At 43.1% G+C, this 16,205-nt stretch overlaps 1 protein-coding gene across 1 annotated transcript in view; it reads right to left on the bottom strand.

The window, feature by feature from the left end:
- LOC308337877 (uncharacterized protein) overlaps positions 1-16,205 on the bottom strand; it is a gene marked incomplete at its 3' end in the record, with an annotated part of 66,472 nt that overhangs the window by 32,697 nt on the left and 17,570 nt on the right. The window contains exons 12-23 of the mRNA XM_080831423.1: positions 15,894-15,922; positions 15,730-15,802; positions 12,897-12,925; positions 12,733-12,805; positions 9,892-9,920; positions 9,728-9,800; positions 6,891-6,919; positions 6,727-6,799; positions 3,886-3,914; positions 3,722-3,794; positions 877-905; positions 713-785 (exon numbers count right to left, since the gene is read on the bottom strand). Of these exons, the coding sequence (XP_080687549.1) occupies positions 713-785; positions 877-905; positions 3,722-3,794; positions 3,886-3,914; positions 6,727-6,799; positions 6,891-6,919; positions 9,728-9,800; positions 9,892-9,920; positions 12,733-12,805; positions 12,897-12,925; positions 15,730-15,802; positions 15,894-15,922 (612 nt within the window). The remainder of the gene's footprint in view (positions 1-712; positions 786-876; positions 906-3,721; positions 3,795-3,885; positions 3,915-6,726; positions 6,800-6,890; positions 6,920-9,727; positions 9,801-9,891; positions 9,921-12,732; positions 12,806-12,896; positions 12,926-15,729; positions 15,803-15,893; positions 15,923-16,205) is intronic.

Genomic DNA, 16,205 nt, shown 5'->3' with positions numbered 1-16,205 from the left:
TGGAGAAATTCTGGTCCATACTGAGTCTGCTGCCACATTCCTTCACCTTAACTTCACCTTCGAGAAGCAAGCTTCACGTTCGTCACTATCAATTCTTCAAAACTGGAAAAGTCTTAAAAGTCACAAACTTTCTAATAGACTTTTTAGCACGGCTAAGGCTTCCTCAATTTCCCCCAAACTGACCCTGCTCTCTCCTCCTTCCAATACTCTTACTTGGCACTCAATGATACGATTTATGAAGTACCACCATTTCACATGCCATCCAGCCACACATTCTTATAGCTGACTAGAACATAGCTTTGCATCATCAACCACGTCAGTCCTTAATGTCTTCCCAGCAGCGAGGAAAGCAGTAACAGGGGGAAAATTTTGGTATCCGACTCCGACAGGTTTTGGTACCGGAAGCGCCCCTGATACCCTTCCGGCATTTCAAACAGTCGGCTCTTCCTTTTAAAAGAATTGAGCTAAACCTTCCATGTTTCAGAAGCTCTTGTTCTTAGGCTTGTAAATACCTTCTGTTCAAACATAGATATCAGCAATAACATCTACCTTATTTATGTCAGAACCTTCACTGAAGCTTGCCCCCAAAGTTAAATAAATAACTAAATAACTAACTAACTAAATAAAAAGACTTCAGAATAAGAAGACTGTGAGCATTTCAAATATTTTAGTGGACTTCTTTACACCGTTCAATTTGTATGGTAAAATTTACCTGAGTGGGATGCTTGAATTTCCTCCATGTCTCTGGGTGGATTAGAAATGAAACCTTTCCCCTCCACAGCAGGCTGGATGGGTATTGAAACAATATGATTAAGACATAATGAACATTTCATGCAATCTGTAGTTAAAGCCTCAAAATAGAAATGTAAGTTTTACCTTCCGGTGAGAATATTTTCCTGCAGAATCTAAAAAGCAAAAGGGTCATCTAGTTAGCTCCATGTACATAGAGAAGCCCACAAACACTCATGCACTTGGTACTAAGCTGAATCCTCATGCCTGGCTCAGATGACGAGTGCGTTTGGGGGTTGTTTCTGCAGACAGGAAGGTGGGTTGGCCAGAAGAGCAATTTCTATTGAGAGGAACACATCGTGACCCTGAGTGGACATACGTGAAAGCCCATGGTAGAATGCTACACCACATCCTTAAGGCAGCACAGCAGAATCATTTATACCATTGGACTCTAAGTATGTATGACCTGCTTCAATTTGTCCTGTCCTGTAGGAGTACACAGTGCTGATGATAGGCCAACTGAATGCATAACTGAGTTTTCATCAAACAAAACCGTAGGAACTGATCAGCTTGGATATACACTTGTGGGATCACAGTTACTAAAAGTACTCATTTTTGTCCATATCCTTGTGGGCTACCGGTATGCCGACATTTCCTGCATCCACTAGTTTAGCCACCTTAAAGTTTCTTCATTCACTCATACAAGAAGGTGTATAAAACACATCTAAGAAATAATGTACAATAGCTTTAAATATGGAAATATGACTATGTATATGGAACAAAATCTATTGAATGGCCACAGAAATCCTAGGTACTGAAAATCTTTGGTCACTGTCATACTTATTGATAAAAACAATTTTAGCATTCAGGGAACCAACCCTATAATTTCTTTTGATTCCAAACGTAGTTTGAATGGGTAGATCATGTCAGTCTTTCAAGGGTTTTTGGAAACAGCTCTCGTACCAAAAAATTACCTATCTTAAAAAAAAAGAAAGCCATAGCTTCCGTATCTCACTTGAGTAATGAGGACCGACGTAACCTGTATCTTTGATGTCCAAAAGACCTGAGGAGGATGGATATGTGGTTCTAGTGCAAATACCCTCGAGCCATCTAAAGTGAATTCTCTGGAGTTTCCTTCTCAACTCCAAGACTTCTCAGCTAACGTGCCTTTCCCTTTTCCCTTGTTCCCTTCGCTACGCCCCTTCAAAAAGTAATTTCTGGGAGCACCCGGACGGAACGGCGGGTTGAGCACCTGGCTCTTGATTTCGACTCAGCTCATGAGGACAGAGTCTTCAGACGGAACCCTGCATGGAGGCTCCAGGCTCAGAAGTGAGCCTCTTTGAGGAACCTCTCCCTCTGCCTTTGCCCCTCCCCCTGATCATTCTCTGTCTCTCTCAATCTTGCTCCCTGAAACAAATAAAGGAAAACAAAACCCTAAAAAAAGACTTATTTGTGGATCTATAGTCTTGATTGTTTTGCTTTTACACCCTTTTTATTAGGGATTATCTCCACCACTTCTTTCCTTTTTAGTTAGCACTAGTATCTTACATCTATAACCTCCCTTTCTGCATCTCCTTTCTCCCGTCTAGCTGAAAACATGCTTACAAACAAAAAGAAAATAATGTTTTCCTTGATCCTGTGGTGTCTTGAAGTATCCAGTGGCCTTTCCAGGTGTCTCTACGTGGAAGTCTCCACCCTTGCAATGGAGCACATGACCAACGGACCATTGACATTTGCATCACCTGACAGGTCAGAATGCAGGATCCCAGACCTGCCGCTCACAATGTTCATTATTTTTGAAAGATTGTATTTATCTCTTTGACAGAGAGAGATCACAAGTAGGCAGAGAGGCAGGCAGAGAGAGAGGGGGAAGCAGGCTCCCTGCGGAGCAGAGAGCCGGATGCGGGGCTCAACCCCAGGATCCTGAGGTCATGACCCGAGCCCAAGGCAGAGGCTTAACCCACTGAGCCACCCACGCGCCCCTCACAATGTGCACTTCTTTTTTTTTTTAAAGATTTCTTTCCTTCTTTCTTTCTTTCTTTCTTTCTTTCTTTCTTTCTTTCTTTCTTTGACAGAGAGATCACAAGTAGGCAGAGAGGAAGGCAGAGAGAGAGAGAGGGGGAAGCAGGCTCCCCGCAGAGCAGAGAGCCTGATGTGGGGCTCGATCCCAGGACCCTGGGATCACGACCTGAGCCGAAGGCAGAGGCTTTAACCCACTGAGCCACCCAGGCGCCCCCACAATGTGCATTTTTAACAAGGTCTCCGACGATTCAGTAACATTGGAGAAATTCTGGTCCATACTGAGTCTGCTGCCACATTCCTTCACCTTAACTTCACCTTCGAGAAGCAAGCTTCACGTTCGTCACTATCAATTCTTCAAAACTGGAAAAGTCTTAAAAGTCACAAACTTTCTAATAGACTTTTTAGCACGGCTAAGGCTTCCTCAATTTCCCCCAAACTGACCCTGCTCTCTCCTCCTTCCAATACTCTTACTTGGCACTCAATGATACGATTTATGAAGTACCACCATTTCACATGCCATCCAGCCACACATTCTTATAGCTGACTAGAACATAGCTTTGCATCATCAACCACGTCAGTCCTTAATGTCTTCCCAGCAGCGAGGAAAGCAGTAACAGGGGGAAAATTTTGGTATCCGACTCCGACAGGTTTTGGTACCGGAAGCGCCCCTGATACCCTTCCGGCATTTCAAACAGTCGGCTCTTCCTTTTAAAAGAATTGAGCTAAACCTTCCATGTTTCAGAAGCTCTTGTTCTTAGGCTTGTAAATACCTTCTGTTCAAACATAGATATCAGCAATAACATCTACCTTATTTATGTCAGAACCTTCACTGAAGCTTGCCCCCAAAGTTAAATAAATAACTAAATAACTAACTAACTAAATAAAAAGACTTCAGAATAAGAAGACTGTGAGCATTTCAAATATTTTAGTGGACTTCTTTACACCGTTCAATTTGTATGGTAAAATTTACCTGAGTGGGATGCTTGAATTTCCTCCATGTCTCTGGGTGGATTAGAAATGAAACCTTTCCCCTCCACAGCAGGCTGGATGGGTATTGAAACAATATGATTAAGACATAATGAACATTTCATGCAATCTGTAGTTAAAGCCTCAAAATAGAAATGTAAGTTTTACCTTCCGGTGAGAATATTTTCCTGCAGAATCTAAAAAGCAAAAGGGTCATCTAGTTAGCTCCATGTACATAGAGAAGCCCACAAACACTCATGCACTTGGTACTAAGCTGAATCCTCATGCCTGGCTCAGATGACGAGTGCGTTTGGGGGTTGTTTCTGCAGACAGGAAGGTGGGTTGGCCAGAAGAGCAATTTCTATTGAGAGGAACACATCGTGACCCTGAGTGGACATACGTGAAAGCCCATGGTAGAATGCTACACCACATCCTTAAGGCAGCACAGCAGAATCATTTATACCATTGGACTCTAAGTATGTATGACCTGCTTCAATTTGTCCTGTCCTGTAGGAGTACACAGTGCTGATGATAGGCCAACTGAATGCATAACTGAGTTTTCATCAAACAAAACCGTAGGAACTGATCAGCTTGGATATACACTTGTGGGATCACAGTTACTAAAAGTACTCATTTTTGTCCATATCCTTGTGGGCTACCGGTATGCCGACATTTCCTGCATCCACTAGTTTAGCCACCTTAAAGTTTCTTCATTCACTCATACAAGAAGGTGTATAAAACACATCTAAGAAATAATGTACAATAGCTTTAAATATGGAAATATGACTATGTATATGGAACAAAATCTATTGAATGGCCACAGAAATCCTAGGTACTGAAAATCTTTGGTCACTGTCATACTTATTGATAAAAACAATTTTAGCATTCAGGGAACCAACCCTATAATTTCTTTTGATTCCAAACGTAGTTTGAATGGGTAGATCATGTCAGTCTTTCAAGGGTTTTTGGAAACAGCTCTCGTACCAAAAAATTACCTATCTTAAAAAAAAAGAAAGCCATAGCTTCCGTATCTCACTTGAGTAATGAGGACCGACGTAACCTGTATCTTTGATGTCCAAAAGACCTGAGGAGGATGGATATGTGGTTCTAGTGCAAATACCCTCGAGCCATCTAAAGTGAATTCTCTGGAGTTTCCTTCTCAACTCCAAGACTTCTCAGCTAACGTGCCTTTCCCTTTTCCCTTGTTCCCTTCGCTACGCCCCTTCAAAAAGTAATTTCTGGGAGCACCCGGACGGAACGGCGGGTTGAGCACCTGGCTCTTGATTTCGACTCAGCTCATGAGGACAGAGTCTTCAGACGGAACCCTGCATGGAGGCTCCAGGCTCAGAAGTGAGCCTCTTTGAGGAACCTCTCCCTCTGCCTTTGCCCCTCCCCCTGATCATTCTCTGTCTCTCTCAATCTTGCTCCCTGAAACAAATAAAGGAAAACAAAACCCTAAAAAAAGACTTATTTGTGGATCTATAGTCTTGATTGTTTTGCTTTTACACCCTTTTTATTAGGGATTATCTCCACCACTTCTTTCCTTTTTAGTTAGCACTAGTATCTTACATCTATAACCTCCCTTTCTGCATCTCCTTTCTCCCGTCTAGCTGAAAACATGCTTACAAACAAAAAGAAAATAATGTTTTCCTTGATCCTGTGGTGTCTTGAAGTATCCAGTGGCCTTTCCAGGTGTCTCTACGTGGAAGTCTCCACCCTTGCAATGGAGCACATGACCAACGGACCATTGACATTTGCATCACCTGACAGGTCAGAATGCAGGATCCCAGACCTGCCGCTCACAATGTTCATTATTTTTGAAAGATTGTATTTATCTCTTTGACAGAGAGAGATCACAAGTAGGCAGAGAGGCAGGCAGAGAGAGAGGGGGAAGCAGGCTCCCTGCGGAGCAGAGAGCCGGATGCGGGGCTCAACCCCAGGATCCTGAGGTCATGACCCGAGCCCAAGGCAGAGGCTTAACCCACTGAGCCACCCACGCGCCCCTCACAATGTGCACTTCTTTTTTTTTTTAAAGATTTCTTTCCTTCTTTCTTTCTTTCTTTCTTTCTTTCTTTCTTTCTTTCTTTGACAGAGAGATCACAAGTAGGCAGAGAGGAAGGCAGAGAGAGAGAGAGGGGGAAGCAGGCTCCCCGCAGAGCAGAGAGCCTGATGTGGGGCTCGATCCCAGGACCCTGGGATCACGACCTGAGCCGAAGGCAGAGGCTTTAACCCACTGAGCCACCCAGGCGCCCCCACAATGTGCATTTTTAACAAGGTCTCCGACGATTCAGTAACATTGGAGAAATTCTGGTCCATACTGAGTCTGCTGCCACATTCCTTCACCTTAACTTCACCTTCGAGAAGCAAGCTTCACGTTCGTCACTATCAATTCTTCAAAACTGGAAAAGTCTTAAAAGTCACAAACTTTCTAATAGACTTTTTAGCACGGCTAAGGCTTCCTCAATTTCCCCCAAACTGACCCTGCTCTCTCCTCCTTCCAATACTCTTACTTGGCACTCAATGATACGATTTATGAAGTACCACCATTTCACATGCCATCCAGCCACACATTCTTATAGCTGACTAGAACATAGCTTTGCATCATCAACCACGTCAGTCCTTAATGTCTTCCCAGCAGCGAGGAAAGCAGTAACAGGGGGAAAATTTTGGTATCCGACTCCGACAGGTTTTGGTACCGGAAGCGCCCCTGATACCCTTCCGGCATTTCAAACAGTCGGCTCTTCCTTTTAAAAGAATTGAGCTAAACCTTCCATGTTTCAGAAGCTCTTGTTCTTAGGCTTGTAAATACCTTCTGTTCAAACATAGATATCAGCAATAACATCTACCTTATTTATGTCAGAACCTTCACTGAAGCTTGCCCCCAAAGTTAAATAAATAACTAAATAACTAACTAACTAAATAAAAAGACTTCAGAATAAGAAGACTGTGAGCATTTCAAATATTTTAGTGGACTTCTTTACACCGTTCAATTTGTATGGTAAAATTTACCTGAGTGGGATGCTTGAATTTCCTCCATGTCTCTGGGTGGATTAGAAATGAAACCTTTCCCCTCCACAGCAGGCTGGATGGGTATTGAAACAATATGATTAAGACATAATGAACATTTCATGCAATCTGTAGTTAAAGCCTCAAAATAGAAATGTAAGTTTTACCTTCCGGTGAGAATATTTTCCTGCAGAATCTAAAAAGCAAAAGGGTCATCTAGTTAGCTCCATGTACATAGAGAAGCCCACAAACACTCATGCACTTGGTACTAAGCTGAATCCTCATGCCTGGCTCAGATGACGAGTGCGTTTGGGGGTTGTTTCTGCAGACAGGAAGGTGGGTTGGCCAGAAGAGCAATTTCTATTGAGAGGAACACATCGTGACCCTGAGTGGACATACGTGAAAGCCCACGGTAGAATGCTACACCACATCCTTAAGGCAGCACAGCAGAATCATTTATACCATTGGACTCTAAGTATGTATGACCTGCTTCAATTTGTCCTGTCCTGTAGGAGTACACAGTGCTGATGATAGGCCAACTGAATGCATAACTGAGTTTTCATCAAACAAAACCGTAGGAACTGATCAGCTTGGATATACACTTGTGGGATCACAGTTACTAAAAGTACTCATTTTTGTCCATATCCTTGTGGGCTACCGGTATGCCGACATTTCCTGCATCCACTAGTTTAGCCACCTTAAAGTTTCTTCATTCACTCATACAAGAAGGTGTATAAAACACATCTAAGAAATAATGTACAATAGCTTTAAATATGGAAATATGACTATGTATATGGAACAAAATCTATTGAATGGCCACAGAAATCCTAGGTACTGAAAATCTTTGGTCACTGTCATACTTATTGATAAAAACAATTTTAGCATTCAGGGAACCAACCCTATAATTTCTTTTGATTCCAAACGTAGTTTGAATGGGTAGATCATGTCAGTCTTTCAAGGGTTTTTGGAAACAGCTCTCGTACCAAAAAATTACCTATCTTAAAAAAAAAGAAAGCCATAGCTTCCGTATCTCACTTGAGTAATGAAGACCGACGTAACCTGTATCTTTGATGTCCAAAAGACCTGAGGAGGATGGATATGTGGTTCTAGTGCAAATACCCTCGAGCCATCTAAAGTGAATTCTCTGGAGTTTCCTTCTCAACTCCAAGACTTCTCAGCTAACGTGCCTTTCCCTTTTCCCTTGTTCCCTTCGCTACGCCCCTTCAAAAAGTAATTTCTGGGAGCACCCGGACGGAACGGCGGGTTGAGCACCTGGCTCTTGATTTCGACTCAGCTCATGAGGACAGAGTCTTCAGACGGAACCCTGCATGGAGGCTCCAGGCTCAGAAGTGAGCCTCTTTGAGGAACCTCTCCCTCTGCCTTTGCCCCTCCCCCTGATCATTCTCTGTCTCTCTCAATCTTGCTCCCTGAAACAAATAAAGGAAAACAAAACCCTAAAAAAAGACTTATTTGTGGATCTATAGTCTTGATTGTTTTGCTTTTACACCCTTTTTATTAGGGATTATCTCCACCACTTCTTTCCTTTTTAGTTAGCACTAGTATCTTACATCTATAACCTCCCTTTCTGCATCTCCTTTCTCCCGTCTAACTGAAAACATGCTTACAAACAAAAAGAAAATAATGTTTTCCTTGATCCTGTGGTGTCTTGAAGTATCCAGTGGCCTTTCCAGGTGTCTCTACGTGGAAGTCTCCACCCTTGCAATGGAGCACATGACCAACGGACCATTGACATTTGCATCACCTGACAGGTCAGAATGCAGGATCCCAGACCTGCCGCTCACAATGTTCATTATTTTTGAAAGATTGTATTTATCTCTTTGACAGAGAGAGATCACAAGTAGGCAGAGAGGCAGGCAGAGAGAGAGGGGGAAGCAGGCTCCCTGCGGAGCAGAGAGCCGGATGCGGGGCTCAACCCCAGGATCCTGAGGTCATGACCCGAGCCCAAGGCAGAGGCTTAACCCACTGAGCCACCCACGCGCCCCTCACAATGTGCACTTCTTTTTTTTTTTAAAGATTTCTTTCCTTCTTTCTTTCTTTCTTTCTTTCTTTCTTTCTTTCTTTGACAGAGAGATCACAAGTAGGCAGAGAGGAAGGCAGAGAGAGAGAGAGGGGGAAGCAGGCTCCCCGCAGAGCAGAGAGCCTGATGTGGGGCTCGATCCCAGGACCCTGGGATCACGACCTGAGCCGAAGGCAGAGGCTTTAACCCACTGAGCCACCCAGGCGCCCCCACAATGTGCATTTTTAACAAGGTCTCCGACGATTCAGTAACATTGGAGAAATTCTGGTCCATACTGAGTCTGCTGCCACATTCCTTCACCTTAACTTCACCTTCGAGAAGCAAGCTTCACGTTCGTCACTATCAATTCTTCAAAACTGGAAAAGTCTTAAAAGTCACAAACTTTCTAATAGACTTTTTAGCACGGCTAAGGCTTCCTCAATTTCCCCCAAACTGACCCTGCTCTCTCCTCCTTCCAATACTCTTACTTGGCACTCAATGATACGATTTATGAAGTACCACCATTTCACATGCCATCCAGCCACACATTCTTATAGCTGACTAGAACATAGCTTTGCATCATCAACCACGTCAGTCCTTAATGTCTTCCCAGCAGCGAGGAAAGCAGTAACAGGGGGAAAATTTTGGTATCCGACTCCGACAGGTTTTGGTACCGGAAGCGCCCCTGATACCCTTCCGGCATTTCAAACAGTCGGCTCTTCCTTTTAAAAGAATTGAGCTAAACCTTCCATGTTTCAGAAGCTCTTGTTCTTAGGCTTGTAAATATCTTCTGTTCAAACATAGATATCAGCAATAACATCTACCTTATTTATGTCAGAACCTTCACTGAAGCTTGCCCCCAAAGTTAAATAAATAACTAAATAACTAACTAACTAAATAAAAAGACTTCAGAATAAGAAGACTGTGAGCATTTCAAATATTTTAGTGGACTTCTTTACACCGTTCAATTTGTATGGTAAAATTTACCTGAGTGGGATGCTTGAATTTCCTCCATGTCTCTGGGTGGATTAGAAATGAAACCTTTCCCCTCCACAGCAGGCTGGATGGGTATTGAAACAATATGATTAAGACATAATGAACATTTCATGCAATCTGTAGTTAAAGCCTCAAAATAGAAATGTAAGTTTTACCTTCCGGTGAGAATATTTTCCTGCAGAATCTAAAAAGCAAAAGGGTCATCTAGTTAGCTCCATGTACATAGAGAAGCCCACAAACACTCATGCACTTGGTACTAAGCTGAATCCTCATGCCTGGCTCAGATGACGAGTGCGTTTGGGGGTTGTTTCTGCAGACAGGAAGGTGGGTTGGCCAGAAGAGCAATTTCTATTGAGAGGAACACATCGTGACCCTGAGTGGACATACGTGAAAGCCCATGGTAGAATGCTACACCACATCCTTAAGGCAGCACAGCAGAATCATTTATACCATTGGACTCTAAGTATGTATGACCTGCTTCAATTTGTCCTGTCCTGTAGGAGTACACAGTGCTGATGATAGGCCAACTGAATGCATAACTGAGTTTTCATCAAACAAAACCGTAGGAACTGATCAGCTTGGATATACACTTGTGGGATCACAGTTACTAAAAGTACTCATTTTTGTCCATATCCTTGTGGGCTACCGGTATGCCGACATTTCCTGCATCCACTAGTTTAGCCACCTTAAAGTTTCTTCATTCACTCATACAAGAAGGTGTATAAAACACATCTAAGAAATAATGTACAATAGCTTTAAATATGGAAATATGACTATGTATATGGAACAAAATCTATTGAATGGCCACAGAAATCCTAGGTACTGAAAATCTTTGGTCACTGTCATACTTATTGATAAAAACAATTTTAGCATTCAGGGAACCAACCCTATAATTTCTTTTGATTCCAAACGTAGTTTGAATGGGTAGATCATGTCAGTCTTTCAAGGGTTTTTGGAAACAGCTCTCGTACCAAAAAATTACCTATCTTAAAAAAAAAGAAAGCCATAGCTTCCGTATCTCACTTGAGTAATGAGGACCGACGTAACCTGTATCTTTGATGTCCAAAAGACCTGAGGAGGATGGATATGTGGTTCTAGTGCAAATACCCTCGAGCCATCTAAAGTGAATTCTCTGGAGTTTCCTTCTCAACTCCAAGACTTCTCAGCTAACGTGCCTTTCCCTTTTCCCTTGTTCCCTTCGCTACGCCCCTTCAAAAAGTAATTTCTGGGAGCACCCGGACGGAACGGCGGGTTGAGCACCTGGCTCTTGATTTCGACTCAGCTCATGAGGACAGAGTCTTCAGACGGAACCCTGCATGGAGGCTCCAGGCTCAGAAGTGAGCCTCTTTGAGGAACCTCTCCCTCTGCCTTTGCCCCTCCCCCTGATCATTCTCTGTCTCTCTCAATCTTGCTCCCTGAAACAAATAAAGGAAAACAAAACCCTAAAAAAAGACTTATTTGTGGATCTATAGTCTTGATTGTTTTGCTTTTACACCCTTTTTATTAGGGATTATCTCCACCACTTCTTTCCTTTTTAGTTAGCACTAGTATCTTACATCTATAACCTCCCTTTCTGCATCTCCTTTCTCCCGTCTAGCTGAAAACATGCTTACAAACAAAAAGAAAATAATGTTTTCCTTGATCCTGTGGTGTCTTGAAGTATCCAGTGGCCTTTCCAGGTGTCTCTACGTGGAAGTCTCCACCCTTGCAATGGAGCACATGACCAACGGACCATTGACATTTGCATCACCTGACAGGTCAGAATGCAGGATCCCAGACCTGCCGCTCACAATGTTCATTATTTTTGAAAGATTGTATTTATCTCTTTGACAGAGAGAGATCACAAGTAGGCAGAGAGGCAGGCAGAGAGAGAGGGGGAAGCAGGCTCCCTGCGGAGCAGAGAGCCGGATGCGGGGCTCAACCCCAGGATCCTGAGGTCATGACCCGAGCCCAAGGCAGAGGCTTAACCCACTGAGCCACCCACGCGCCCCTCACAATGTGCACTTCTTTTTTTTTTTAAAGATTTCTTTCCTTCTTTCTTTCTTTCTTTCTTTCTTTCTTTCTTTCTTTCTTTGACAGAGAGATCACAAGTAGGCAGAGAGGAAGGCAGAGAGAGAGAGAGGGGGAAGCAGGCTCCCCGCAGAGCAGAGAGCCTGATGTGGGGCTCGATCCCAGGACCCTGGGATCACGACCTGAGCCGAAGGCAGAGGCTTTAACCCACTGAGCCACCCAGGCGCCCCCACAATGTGCATTTTTAACAAGGTCTCCGAGGATTCAGTAACATTGGAGAAATTCTGGTCCATACTGAGTCTGCTGCCACATTCCTTCACCTTAACTTCACCTTCGAGAAGCAAGCTTCACGTTCGTCACTATCAATTCTTCAAAACTGGAAAAGTCTTAAAAGTCACAAACTTTCTAATAGACTTTTTAGCACGGCTAAGGCTTCCTCAATTTCCCCCAAACTGACCCTGCTCTCTCCTCCTTCCAATACTCTTACTTGGCACTCAATGATACGATTTATGAAGTACCACCATTTCACATGTCATCCAGCCACACATTCTTATAGCTGACTAGAACATAGCTTTGCATCATCAACCACGTCAGTCCTTAATGTCTTCCCAGCAGCGAGGAAAGCAGTAACAGGGGGAAAATTTTGGTATCCGACTCCGACAGGTTTTGGTACCGGAAGCGCCCCTGATACCCTTCCGGCATTTCAAACAGTCGGCTCTTCCTTTTAAAAGAATTGAGCTAAACCTTCCATGTTTCAGAAGCTCTTGTTCTTAGGCTTGTAAATATCTTCTGTTCAAACATAGATATCAGCAATAACATCTACCTTATTTATGTCAGAACCTTCACTGAAGCTTGCCCCCAAAGTTAAATAAATAACTAAATAACTAACTAACTAAATAAAAAGACTTCAGAATAAGAAGACTGTGAGCATTTCAAATATTTTAGTGGACTTCTTTACACCGTTCAATTTGTATGGTAAAATTTACCTGAGTGGGATGCTTGAATTTCCTCCATGTCTCTGGGTGGATTAGAAATGAAACCTTTCCCCTCCACAGCAGGCTGGATGGGTATTGAAACAATATGATTAAGACATAATGAACATTTCATGCAATCTGTAGTTAAAGCCTCAAAATAGAAATGTAAGTTTTACCTTCCGGTGAGAATATTTTCCTGCAGAATCTAAAAAGCAAAAGGGTCATCTAGTTAGCTCCATGTACATAGAGAAGCCCACAAACACTCATGCACTTGGTACTAAGCTGAATCCTCATGCCTGGCTCAGATGACGAGTGCGTTTGGGGGTTGTTTCTGCAGACAGGAAGGTGGGTTGGCCAGAAGAGCAATTTCTATTGAGAGGAACACATCGTGACCCTGAGTGGACATACGTGAAAGCCCATGGTAGAATGCTACACCACATCCTTAAGGCAGCACAGCAGAATCATTTATACCATTGGACTCTAAGTATGTATGACCTGCTTCAATTTGTCCTGTCCTGTAGGAGTACACAGTGCTGATGATAGGCCAACTGAATGCATAACTGAGTTTTCATCAAACAAAACCGTAGGAACTGATCAGCTTGGATATACACTTGTGGGATCACAGTTACTAAAAGTACTCATTTTTGTCCATATCCTTGTGGGCTACCGGTATGCCGACATTTCCTGCATCCACTAGTTTAGCCACCTTAAAGTTTCTTCATTCACTCATACAAGAAGGTGTATAAAACACATCTAAGAAATAATGTACAATAGCTTTAAATATGGAAATATGACTATGTATATGGAACAAAATCTATTGAATGGCCACAGAAATCCTAGGTACTGAAAATCTTTGGTCACTGTCATACTTATTGATAAAAACAATTTTAGCATTCAGGGAACCAACCCTATAATTTCTTTTGATTCCAAACGTAGTTTGAATGGGTAGATCATGTCAGTCTTTCAAGGGTTTTTGGAAACAGCTCTCGTACCAAAAAATTACCTATCTTAAAAAAAAAGAAAGCCATAGCTTCCGTATCTCACTTGAGTAATGAGGACCGACGTAACCTGTATCTTTGATGTCCAAAAGACCTGAGGAGGATGGATATGTGGTTCTAGTGCAAATACCCTCGAGCCATCTAAAGTGAATTCTCTGGAGTTTCCTTCTCAACTCCAAGACTTCTCAGCTAACGTGCCTTTCCCTTTTCCCTTGTTCCCTTCGCTACGCCCCTTCAAAAAGTAATTTCTGGGAGCACCCGGACGGAACGGCGGGTTGAGCACCTGGCTCTTGATTTCGACTCAGCTCATGAGGACAGAGTCTTCAGACGGAACCCTGCATGGAGGCTCCAGGCTCAGAAGTGAGCCTCTTTGAGGAACCTCTCCCTCTGCCTTTGCCCCTCCCCCTGATCATTCTCTGTCTCTCTCAATCTTGCTCCCTGAAACAAATAAAGGAAAACAAAACCCTAAAAAAAGACTTATTTGTGGATCTATAGTCTTGATTGTTTTGCTTTTACACCCTTTTTATTAGGGATTATCTCCACCACTTCTTTCCTTTTTAGTTAGCACTAGTATCTTACATCTATAACCTCCCTTTCTGCATCTCCTTTCTCCCGTCTAGCTGAAAACATGCTTACAAACAAAAAGAAAATAATGTTTTCCTTGATCCTGTGGTGTCTTGAAGTATCCAGTGGCCTTTCCAGGTGTCTCTACGTGGAAGTCTCCACCCTTGCAATGGAGCACATGACCAACGGACCATTGACATTTGCATCACCTGACAGGTCAGAATGCAGGATCCCAGACCTGCCGCTCACAATGTTCATTATTTTTGAAAGATTGTATTTATCTCTTTGACAGAGAGAGATCACAAGTAGGCAGAGAGGCAGGCAGAGAGAGAGGGGGAAGCAGGCTCCCTGCGGAGCAGAGAGCCGGATGCGGGGCTCAACCCCAGGATCCTGAGGTCATGACCCGAGCCCAAGGCAGAGGCTTAACCCACTGAGCCACCCACGCGCCCCTCACAATGTGCACTTCTTTTTTTTTTTAAAGATTTCTTTCCTTCTTTCTTTCTTTCTTTCTTTCTTTCTTTCTTTGACAGAGAGATCACAAGTAGGCAGAGAGGAAGGCAGAGAGAGAGAGAGGGGGAAGCAGGCTCCCCGCAGAGCAGAGAGCCTGATGTGGGGCTCGATCCCAGGACCCTGGGATCACGACCTGAGCCGAAGGCAGAGGCTTTAACCCACTGAGCCACCCAGGCGCCCCCACAATGTGCATTTTTAACAAGGTCTCCGAGGATTCAGTAACATTGGAGAAATTCTGGTCCATACTGAGTCTGCTGCCACATTCCTTCACCTTAACTTCACCTTCGAGAAGCAAGCTTCACGTTCGTCACTATCAATTCTTCAAAACTGGAAAAGTCTTAAAAGTCACAAACTTTCTAATAGACTTTTTAGCACGGCTAAGGCTTCCTCAATTTCCCCCAAACTGACCCTGCTCTCTCCTCCTTCCAATACTCTTACTTGGCACTCAATGATACGATTTATGAAGTACCACCATTTCACATGCCATCCAGCCACACATTCTTATAGCTGACTAGAACATAGCTTTGCATCATCAACCACGTCAGTCCTTAATGTCTTCCCAGCAGCGAGGAAAGCAGTAACAGGGGGAAAATTTTGGTATCCGACTCCGACAGGTTTTGGTACCGGAAGCGCCCCTGATACCCTTCCGGCATTTCAAACAGTCGGCTCTTCCTTTTAAAAGAATTGAGCTAAACCTTCCATGTTTCAGAAGCTCTTGTTCTTAGGCTTGTAAATATCTTCTGTTCAAACATAGATATCAGCAATAACATCTACCTTATTTATGTCAGAACCTTCACTGAAGCTTGCCCCCAAAGTTAAATAAATAACTAAATAACTAACTAACTAAATAAAAAGACTTCAGAATAAGAAGACTGTGAGCATTTCAAATATTTTAGTGGACTTCTTTACACCGTTCAATTTGTATGGTAAAATTTACCTGAGTGGGATGCTTGAATTTCCTCCATGTCTCTGGGTGGATTAGAAATGAAACCTTTCCCCTCCACAGCAGGCTGGATGGGTATTGAAACAATATGATTAAGACATAATGAACATTTCATGCAATCTGTAGTTAAAGCCTCAAAATAGAAATGTAAGTTTTACCTTCCGGTGAGAATATTTTCCTGCAGAATCTAAAAAGCAAAAGGGTCATCTAGTTAGCTCCATGTACATAGAGAAGCCCACAAACACTCATGCACTTGGTACTAAGCTGAATCCTCATGCCTGGCTCAGATGACGAGTGCGTTTGGGGGTTGTTTCTGCAGACAGGAAGGTGGGTTGGCCAGAAGAGCAATTTCTATTGAGAGGAACACATCGTGACCCTGAGTGGACATACGTGAAAGCCCATGGTAGAATGCTACACCACATCCTTAAGGCAGCACAGCAGAATCATTTATACCATTGGACTCTAAGTAT

This window comes from Martes martes (genome assembly GCF_963455335.1).
Source record: "Martes martes genome assembly, contig: scaffold_57, whole genome shotgun sequence".
NCBI classification, from domain to species: domain Eukaryota; kingdom Metazoa; phylum Chordata; class Mammalia; order Carnivora; family Mustelidae; genus Martes; species Martes martes.
The sequence above is the reverse complement of the archived record's forward strand: the minus strand, read 5'-3'. Positions and strand labels throughout refer to the sequence as shown.